This window comes from Mus caroli, chromosome 7, assembly GCF_900094665.2.
Source record: "Mus caroli chromosome 7, CAROLI_EIJ_v1.1, whole genome shotgun sequence".
Classification (NCBI taxonomy): domain Eukaryota; kingdom Metazoa; phylum Chordata; class Mammalia; order Rodentia; family Muridae; genus Mus; species Mus caroli.
This window is the reverse complement of record NC_034576.1, coordinates 13,438,577-13,449,574: the sequence shown is the minus strand read 5'-3', so window position 1 is coordinate 13,449,574 and position 10,998 is coordinate 13,438,577. Positions and strand designations below refer to the sequence as shown.

The following is a 10,998-nucleotide window of genomic DNA, read 5'->3' as shown; positions in this document are numbered from 1 at the left end:
ATCCTCGCCAGCATCTGCTGTCACCTGAATTTTTGGTCTTAGCCATTCTGACTGGTGTGAGGTGGAATCTCAGGGTTGTTTTGCTTTGTATTTCCCTGATGATTAAGGATGCTGAACATGTTATAGGCAATATTTTTCAACTGAGGCACACTTCAGCCCCTCGCTGTGGGAAACTATTTGATGCTCTACATAGAACCACATTCCAACCCTCTTTTTGCTTTATTCCATGTTAAGGTCCTTCAATGATTTATGTGCTCTTGTGAATTACATAAAATTATTTCTGCTTCCATCAACTATGCTGAATTTTTAGGATCTTGTCTATGTTATTTTCTGATAAACTCCATTGACCCCACTCACACATACACACACACACACACACACACACACATCCCCCCCACATGTACAATATGAATTTATTACACACACACACATATAATTATACAGTGTTTAAAACTGAGTTAATTTAATGTAACTTAGATGTATATTTGTTTATTATTGACCAGTAGGTTTTGGATAAGCCAGATGAAGAGGTACATGGGAACAATTGGTTTTTTAACAGAAAGCAGCCACTATTGCTAGAAGGAACACAGAGATATAAAAGAAGGATATTCTTAAGAATAACTGACTTGAGAGTATATTCTTGGTACAGTGATGTCTACCTGAAGATGAGTTGTTGTTGCACACACACACACACACACACACACACACACACACCACAAAAATAAACAAAAACTCTCATGTGTTTTATTTATATTATGTCTATTTGACATGGACTAGTATGAAATGGTAATAGTATACATGAATTGTGGAAATACCTCCTATTGACTTGTCAGCAATCAAGTATAGAGGGCATTTTTGTGAATATTAATATATATGTAGCACCCAGGGCAGTATGGCAGTTGCCAAATATAAGTACATGGTCATGTGTTGTACAATGAACGAGATTTTGCAAGCCATGAGGATCAATGCATGAATCCAAAATCTTCCATGGCCTCTTCAAGTCTAAGAAGACATATGTTCTTTGCTCTTAAGAGTTGACTCTCGGGCTGGTGAGATGGCTCAGTGGGTAAGAGCACCCGACTGCTCTTCCGAAGGTCCAGAGTTCAAATCCCAGCAACCACATGGTGGCTCACAACCATCCGTAACGAGATCTGGCGCCCTCTTCTGGAATGTCTGAAGACAGCTACAGTGTATTTACATATAATAAATAAATAAATCTAAAAAAAAAAAAACTCTATGGTAAAAAAAAAAAAAGAGTTGACTCTCAGTAGAGGCTACTATGCAACAAGTGTGTTTACTAAATATAAAATTGTTTTCAGTATAAATCTATTTCAGATTTTAGAAAATTGGCATACTCCTCTTTTGGAGAGAGGATACACACACACACACACACACAAACACACACACACACACACACTATCTTGGGATGCTCATATAGACATGTGTATTATAATGTTATCTGCCCTGTGTAAGCTGTGGAATGTTTTTAGTAAGTGTGAGAAAAACTTGAACAGATGAAGTATTCAATGGAACTCAGACAAGTTTTATTTTCATCTTCCACCTCTGTTGACCTTCCATTGGCTTTCTCCATTTACTGTCTTCTGGTTCTTAACCTAACATCCCTCTCTGACCTGATGGACTGAAGCCAAAATAAACCATTCCCCTCTACGGGCTTTTTGGTCATGTTGATATTAATTGCAGCAGAAGACAAACTAGGACATGTAACATAGAGACTTGGAAAATTATGTTGACAGTTATCTAGGGTCCTAAAATAGAAGAATGTAATATCCTTTCTCAAGTTGTCCTTTGCACTCAATTTCTCAAAGGAGGAAAAGTAAAAAAAAAAAAAAAAAGTTTTGATGTCAACATGTGCAATGTTGTATATAAAACCCACACTCACACATGCGTCTAAAAAAAACAATGTTAGTAAATGAACGAGTGAATGAATGAATCAGTAAATTAATGAAGATTTTCTTATAAATCCAAAACTCTATTTCAAACAAAACACAGCAGAACAACCAGGAATTCGCTGAGATGAGACACCTTTTAAGAGCTTCATCAATGGACAGAGCTTATATCAAAACTAAAGCCAACAACAATCATCATACTAGTTCTCGGGATTGTGTTAGTCTTTCTATTTTTAAGAAATAAGGTTCATATATTATTCATTTGCATGTATAATGCTATGACAAAAATGTAACAATATCTGTTTGTCTTCAACAGCAATTTGATTTCTTAACCAATGAGGCAGAAACACTGATCATTGTGTCCTCACTATAAAATTGAGACTCAAAGCATCTGTGTGTATCTCCAACAGAAGAGGTCAAACACATAAATTCCCAAAGCTCATGATCATGACAGATGAATTTCTGTGGATAGAAGGGATACCATTCCCTACAGTTTACTACTCACAAGAAATCGTAAGAGAAGTATGTGACAGGTTTGTGGTAAGGGATGAAGACACGATCATAGTGACTTATCCAAAATCAGGTATGTGTAATGTTTTTCCCTTCTGGTCGAGGATTGAAGCAAGGATTTTGTGCTTGCTAAGCAACTACTTTTCATTTGGCTGTATGTAAAGTCCCCAATCATGTCAGGAATTAGGAAAGTGAACTATCAACTCCAGAACTATGGCATTGTCTTTAGTCACTCAAAGAATAAAGGCCACCTCCTTCTACCTAGCTGTGATCTTTATCTTGGGGGTAACAACCCTTCTAATTCAAGCAGACAGATCCTGTGTGATAGTGTGATATGACAAAGTGACAGCTCAGGAGAACATAGAAAGAATTAGTAGAGTCCATATCAACAGATGCAGAGTTAAAGAGTGATTCTCAAGCTCTGTGTTAATGAAGATATGGGCCTATATATATATATATATATATATATATATATATATATATATATATACCTTATAACATGATTAGTTTTAATGCAAGTGTAACCAGTGAAGTAATCAGTGACTGTATTTCATTTTCTAATGATAGTCCTCAATAACAACACAGAGAAACTAAGATTTATTTCAAGCTATATCGTTAGCTGAGCAGTTAAATGGGATACATAATCAGTATACCTCCCAGCCAGTTCCCTTGATTCTTGCATATTTTGGTGAATCTGGCTCCTACAGCATTAGGTGTGTTTCCATGATTTCACTGGATGTCTTCCATATGGCTCTAAATGGTCTATCTTATTGGATGAGCAGAAACACGTTCTCTCTCTCTCTCTCTCTCTCTCTCTCTCTCTCTCTCTCTCTCTCTCTCTCTCTCCCTCTCGGTGATGACCCAGCTTATTCTCATTTCTGAAAACCCATTGGATTATCAGCATTTATTGACAAGCCAGATAATAAATGTTAAGAGTTGTTTAAATAATCCTGAGAAAAGACACTTTTAGTGTAAGAATTACAATACCATACCCAGATTTAAACAAGATTTATGCACATTTAAATAACACATGAGTAAACTTTACACAGTGTATAAAAAATTTATGCATTCCATAGTGCAAGAAACCGCTCCTAAATGGAAATAAAATGAAGGAATGTACGGCTAATAAATAAATACCAATTGGAGAGTAGGGTGTGGAACAAGGCCTGGAAATTTGAGGAACTACAAGGACATGGCAGGGAGTTAATAGTAGCATTTCAAAATATACCAATTTTGAGGACAGTAGTATGAGGGTTGGATGAAGATTATAATCAAATCCAATAGGAATAATTGAAAGAAATATTTGTGAACCAGCAAGAAAGATGACTGTTTAAGAGCACTGAGTGCTATTTCAGAGGAACAAATTCACTGATTGCCACTTGATTTGCACAAACTATGCAGTGCTCAATTTACTTTCCACCCTCTTGTTGCCTACATGGCATAGAATACATTTGCAACACAAACATATCCAGACATCTAATTGAAAATATAATATAATATGTGGGCTAGAGAAATGGGCCAGGATTTCAGAAAACTATCTTATCTTGTAGAAAACTCTACACTGACAGTAGAGTTCACATGAATCATCAACTCCAGTTGAAAAAGATCAGATACCTGTTCTCATCTCTGAAGTTCTGTCACATGTGGTAAATATACATACACTCAGGCACAAATAAACATAGACATAAAATAAAATTAATAAATATTTATGTGTCAAATTTAGTTAAAATAGATTTTAAAGTGAAAATTAGCTGTACATGCCTAAAATTCCAGCAACTGAATGTCAAGGAGACCTAGAATTAAAAACCATCTGTGTTCTATGAAAATCATCCATGTGACCTAAAGATAACCATTGACATCACCAGAGACATGTATGGTATAACCTAGTGCAGACATTTTTTTAGACATATGGCATTCCTAGAGCTGATGATGAAGCTCACTTTGTAGAGTGCTTCTTGAATATGGACTTTTTCAATTTCTAGAGGAGGTTAAACTGGTCAGAGTTTTACAAGAGAGAAATTCTACAATTAAGCATGTGGAGGAATGGGGAATTGCAACATAAATAGTGCCTACATTGAGAGTTCCATGAAAACCAAGTTTATATAAGACAGCATATGTAACAGAGAGAGGAAAAGGGAGAGGGAGAGAGCCATATATAGAGAGAGCCAGCCAGAGAGACAGTGAGAGGAGGAGGACTATAATTTCTTCTTGGAACTGTCTACAATGCTACTTTTATATTTTTGTGAGTTCTGTTGAAATGACTGACCAGTTTTCCTTTTCATCCAGGAACCCACTGGTTGAATGAAATTGTCTCCTTGATTCTGACCAAGGGAGATCCCACATGGGTCCAATCTACAATTGCCAATGAGCGCACACCATGGATAGAATTTGAAAATAACTATAAACTACTAAACAGCAAGGAGGGTCCACGTCTCATGGCCTCTCTCCTTCCCATCCAACTCTTTCCAAAGTCTTTCTTCAGTTCTAAGGCAAAGGTCAGTGCTGAAGTATCCAGATCAGTTTGGCCAATACTTATGAACTCTTTTATTTTATTATTGTTTTAAATTATGTATATGCATATGTAGGTACTTATATGTACACAAACTCTGCAGATTCTTGAGAACCAGAAGTTTGTGCCAAGTTTTCCAGAACTGGAGTTATTCTTCATTATGAGATGCTTTGTAGTTGTGCTGGGAAATGATCCTGATCTTCTATAATAGCAGCACCTTATTTACTCACTGGACCATTGTTGTGAACATTTATGTGCCTACCTTGTCTACCCTTGTCATGGGAAATTGTTGAAGTACTCGTATATAACTAGACTTGTTCTGCTACATTGTTAAATTTCTTACTTCATTTGCTGTTTTGGGTGTTTCCTGAGAATTTCAGGCTTTAGTTGATAGTGGTTTATAGATCACAATCAGATAACATGGTGAACAAATATCAAGCCTGGAGAATCTATGGAAGATTTCATCCCAATAAATTGGTGATGTGGAAAATTAGTATTATACTTCCACAACCACTTTTTGAATAATAAATACTTCTTTTGTGTGTGCACCCAAGCATGTACACATATGTGCGATCATTTAGGATGTGTCCTTGCATGTGTATGTGTATTTCTGTGCTGACTTTATCCTCATCTGTGGATGATGGAGATAGATGTAGGACAACTTCCTTAAGCACTCACTTCTTTACATTTTTGAGAGTGTGTCATCCCTCAAGTCACTCAGATCTCATTTACTCTGGTAGTCTAGCTAACTAGTAAAGTCTATCTGCCTCTCTTCAACCCTCTCCTAGTGTCTACAACTGGCATAAAAAGAAATTTACTGAGATATTTCACTAGATCACAAATAGCCAAGGTTCATAAATTAATTTAACATTAACTCAAATAGATAATCTTATTTAATTTAGTAAGTTTATATATATACACACATATATAAATAATTTGATACTAAGTTAATAATTTTAAAATATATTTATTGAACTTACATTTAATTACTACTTTCATGTGAATCAAAACACTATTATTATTGTTGTTCATTTCATAAACCGTGTATTCATATATCAGAGTTTAAATGCTCTCGATTGCTATATGTAAGAACTGTTATTACATCCACCAAGTCCAACTGCCTGCTGAGATTAAAGGCATCCAATTATTGTGTGTGACTAAGAGAGAATCATAGGAATCAACCAGGGATACTGAGATCTAACACAGCATGGGTCACTATTAGAAGTGCAACTGGGATATGTTACAGGACAATTTTGTATATATGTAAAGTGAAACGAATATTTATGAAATCCATTTAACTTTTGAAAGCTTATTAAACATTTTCTCATCTTGTGGACATAATAAAGAATGATCATAATTCTTGACTTTCTGTTATAAAATTGCTACATTCAAGGGAAATTTAGCATAATAATTTGTTTAATATACAAGGTAACCAACTGTTAAGAGACCACAGTGTGGCTGTTAACTTGGTACATGACTGGATCCTAGTATTGGGAAGTATTGGAAAGATCAGTGCTTCAACTCACTTCTGTGGCATACTTGAGAACTCTCTACAGTATATGAGATCCTGTAACACAAAACATGAATGCTTGTACACACACACACACACACACACACATACACACACTCACCAATGTGAGAAATCCATCAATATATAGAAGGGATATTATTAAATTACTTTGGAAATTAAAATGAAACCATTGAAAATTGAGTGCATATGTTTTCTTTGTCTCACTTTATATTGAAGGTGATTTATCTCATCAGAAATCCCAGAGATGTTCTTGTGTCAGGCTATCACTACTTCAATGCTCTAAAACAGGGAAAGGAACAAGTGCCATGGAAAATATATTTTGAGAACTTTATGCAAGGAAAATGTAAGTATGCTATGTTTTGTTGATAGGGGAATGTCAATCTTTTGATATGTCTGGGCCCAATCAGAATTCTCTGATACAACAGCCTATGTACCACATCACCACTGCATAGGAGGAGATTGGTGAGTTACAGGACTGCAGTCCATCCTTGGATTTCCTCATGAATAAACAGTCCATAGATTCCTCAATTTCTGATATTTAATTATATACAGGAGCACACACATTCCAAGAAATTCTCTTTCACCAGCTACAACCCCAGCACTACAATCTATGTCTTGCTTTGAGAGAGGATCTCACTATGAGTCCCAGGTTGAACTTGAACTTACTCTGCAGATATATCCCAGATTTATCTAGATTAATCTTTAATTTGACAAGGTAAATGAAGGACTATAAATATTCCTAAACTAGCATCTTTTTATACTTTAGACACTTTTCTCACTCTGGTACTTAAGAATAAAAATATGTAAGATAAAGATAATATGGACCATAAAGAGAGGGCTCAGAATTAAAGAGTGCTTCCCACACAACCAAGAGGACCTGAGTGCAAATCATATCACCCATCCTATAAGCTGGGTGTGATATTCCAAACACATTTGCTCTGAGGCTAGAGAATAAGAAAAGAGAGGTAGGAGGATGCTGAGTGGTTTTAGTTATTTTTCTTTTGCTGTGAAAAATGGCTTAGCTGAGACAACTTATATAAACTTTTTAATTTGGGGTAATCATCCCAGAGAGATGAGTGTCCATGCTGGGAGAACTGAGCATCAGAAGCAAGAAGCTGAGACTTACTTCCATGAGCAAAATCCATTAATGATGGATAACTCATTGGATATGGATATGTGTTTTAAAACCTCAAAGCCCATCCCAATTGTCATTCTTACTCCAGCAAGGACAATCCTACAAAATCTACCCAAACAACATTACCAACTTGGATGCAAGCATCAAAACATCTGAGACTATTGGAGCCCTCATATTTGGGGTTTCTGGTTACAGCATGCCTGAGAAATCCAAGAACTGAACTTATGAAAAGACACTTCCACATAGGAATGAGACTAAGATCCATAAACTGAACACACCACTTACTTTTCCATCTTCTTTCCAGTGTACACAGGCAAAAACATCCATTCACAAACAGACAACACATGTGGCCATACATTATATATAGCAAGAATCAGTAAAATACTGTTTCCACAAAAAGAGTAATATAGAATTAAATTTTTTTGAAAACAGTAAAGTAGAACCAAACATGACAAAGGACAGTATATGTGTAACAGAATGTGATGATTTGTATATGCTTAGCAACACCATTAGGAGTTGTGGTCTTGGTAGAGTAGGTTTGTCTCTGTGGGAGACAAATACAGAGGTGGATGCTTTCAGCTAACCATTGGACTGAACAAGGGGTCCCCAATGGAGGAGTTAGAGAAAGGACTGAAGGAGTTGATGGGGTTTGCAACCCCATAGGAAGAACAACAATATCAACCAACCATGCCTCCTAGAGCTCCCAGGGACTAGGTCACCAACCAAGTAGTTCATATGGAGGGACCAATAGCTCCAGCCACACATGTAGCAGAGGAAGGCCTTGTCATGCATCAATGGGAGGACAGGCCATTGATCCTGTGAGGCTCAATGGATACTCCATTGTAGGGGAATTTGAGGGTGGGGAGGCAAATGTGGATAGGTGTAAAGGGGAATACCCTCATAGAAGTGGGGAAGGAACAATGGATAGGATCTTCTGGGGGGGCAGGAAAGGGGATAAAATTTGAAATGTAAATAGATCCAATTTAAAAAATATAATTGATCTTGGTTCCTGGATCCCCTAGAGACTAGTCTGCACAGGTGAGAGTGTGAATGATAGAAGCTAACAACTTCTGGGACACGTGGAAGCCACACAGCTTCTGGGGCAGGCCCCAGTTCAGGCTCCAGGCATCTGGGAACCTTCTGTACCAGAGGAGAGGTTACTGCCCCGCTTGGGAGGGCTTTGCCAGAGCACCTGGTGGAGCCATCTTGGTTCCCAGATCCCTCAGAGACAAGTCTGCACAGGTGAGAGTGGGGATTACAGAAGCTAACAGCTTCTGGGACAGGCCCTGTTTCAGGCCTTCATCTTCTGCCAGGAGGCAGGTCCAAAAGTCAGATATCTGTGCACCTTCCCTGGAGGAGGAGAAATTGCCTGCAGAGAGTAATCTGCGCACTGAAACTAAGAAGAGAGCTATTCACCCACATCTGCTGATAGAGGCTAACCGAATCACTGAAGGAATATGCTCTAACCAGAGGCAACTAAAACAATTAACTCCAGAGATTTCCATGTGACTAAAGGCAAACGTAAGAATCTTACTAACAGAAACCAAGACCACTCACCATCATCAGGACCTAGCACTCCCACCTAAGCCAGTCCTGACACACCCGAAAAGCTAGACCCAGATTTAAAAGCATATCTCATGATGATGGTAGAGGACATCAAGAAGGACTTTAATAACTCATTTAAAGAAATACAGGAGAACACTGCTAAAGAGGTACAAGTCCTTAAAGAAAAAAACAGAAAAACACAACCAAACAGGTAGATGTCCTTAAAGAAAAACAGGAAAACACAACCAAACAGGTGAAAACCATACAAGACTTAAAAGGGAAGTAGACACAATAAAGAAAACCCAAAGTGAGGCAACTCTGGAGATAGAAACCCCAGGAAAGAAATCTGGAACCATAGATGCTAGCATCAGCAACAGAATACAAGAAATGGAAGAGAGAATCTCAGATGCAGAAGATTGCATAGAGAACATGGGCACAACAATCAAAGAAAATGCAAAATCCAAAAAAATCCTCAGTCAAAACATCCAGGAAATCCAGGACACAATGAGAAGACCAAACCTACAGATAATAGGAGTAGATGAGAATGAAGATTTTCAACCTAAAGGGCCCGCAAATATCTTCAACAAAATTATAGAAGAAAACGTCCCAAACCTAAAGAAAGACATGCCCATGAACATACAAGAAGCCTACAGAACTCCAAATAGACTGGACCAGAAAAGGAATTCCTTCTGACACATAATAATCAGAACAACAAATACACTAAATAAAGATAGAATATTAAAAGCAGTAAGGGAAAAAGGTCAAGTAACATATAAAGGCAATTCTATTAGAATCACACCAGACTTTTCACCAGAGACTATGAAAGCCAGAAGATCCTGGAAAGATGTTATTCAGACACTAAGAGAACACAAATGCCAGCCTAGGGTACTATACCCAGACAAACGTTCAATTACCATACATGGAGAAACCAAAGTATTCCATGACAAGAGCAAATTCACATAATATCCTTCCACAAATCTAGCTCTTCAAAGGATAATAACAGGAAAAAACAATACAAGGATAGAAACTATGCCCTAGAAAAAGCAAGGAAGTAATCCTTCAACAAATCTAAATGAAGATAGCCACAAAAACAGAATGCCAACACTAACAACAAAAATAACAGGAAGCAACAATTATTTTTCCTCAATATCTCTTAATATCAATGGACTCAATTCCCCAATAACATGACATAGACTAACACACTGGTTACACAAACAGGACCCAACATTTTGCTGCTTACAGGAAACCATATCAGGGAAAAAGACACACACTACCTCAGAGTGAAAGGCTGGAAAACAATTTTCCAATCAAATGATCTGAAGGAAAAGCTGGAGTAGCGATTCTAATATCGAATAAAATCGACTTCTAACACCATGTTATCAAAAAAAACAAGGAGGGGCACTTCATACTCATGAAAGGTAAAATCTTCCAAGGGGAACACTCAATTCTGAATATCTATGCTCCAAATGCAATTGCAGCCACATTCATTAAGGAAACTTTAGCAAAACTCAAAGCACACATTGCACCTCACACAATAATAGTGGGAGACTTCAACACAACACTTTCATCAATGGACAGATCGTGGAAACAGAAATTAAACAGGGACACATGGACACTAACAGAAGTTATGAATCAAATGGATTTAACAAATATCTACAGAATTTTTTATCCTAAGACAAAAGGATGTACCTTCTTCTCAGCACCTCATTGTACCTTCTCCAAAATTGACCATATAATTGGTCACAAAACAGACCTCAACAGATAAAAAAATATTGAAAATTTCCCATGCATCCTATCAGGTCACCATGGACCAAGGCTGATTTTCAATAACATCATAAATAATAGAAAGCCAACATTCACG

The 10,998-nt window shown here is 37.2% G+C and overlaps 1 protein-coding gene across 5 annotated transcripts in view; it reads left to right on the top strand.

Moving 5' to 3' along the window:
• LOC110298916 (bile salt sulfotransferase-like) overlaps nt 1-10,998 on the top strand; it is a 37,867-nt gene that overhangs the window by 17,702 nt on the left and 9,167 nt on the right. For all 5 annotated transcript variants that reach the window (XM_021168457.2, XM_021168458.2, XM_021168456.2 and 2 more), the window contains 3 exons: nt 2,224-2,490; nt 4,704-4,912; nt 6,674-6,800. In XM_021168457.2, coding sequence (XP_021024116.1) covers nt 2,349-2,490; nt 4,704-4,912; nt 6,674-6,800 — 478 coding nt within the window. In that variant the 5' untranslated portion in view covers nt 2,224-2,348. The remainder of the gene's footprint in view (nt 1-2,223; nt 2,491-4,703; nt 4,913-6,673; nt 6,801-10,998) is intronic.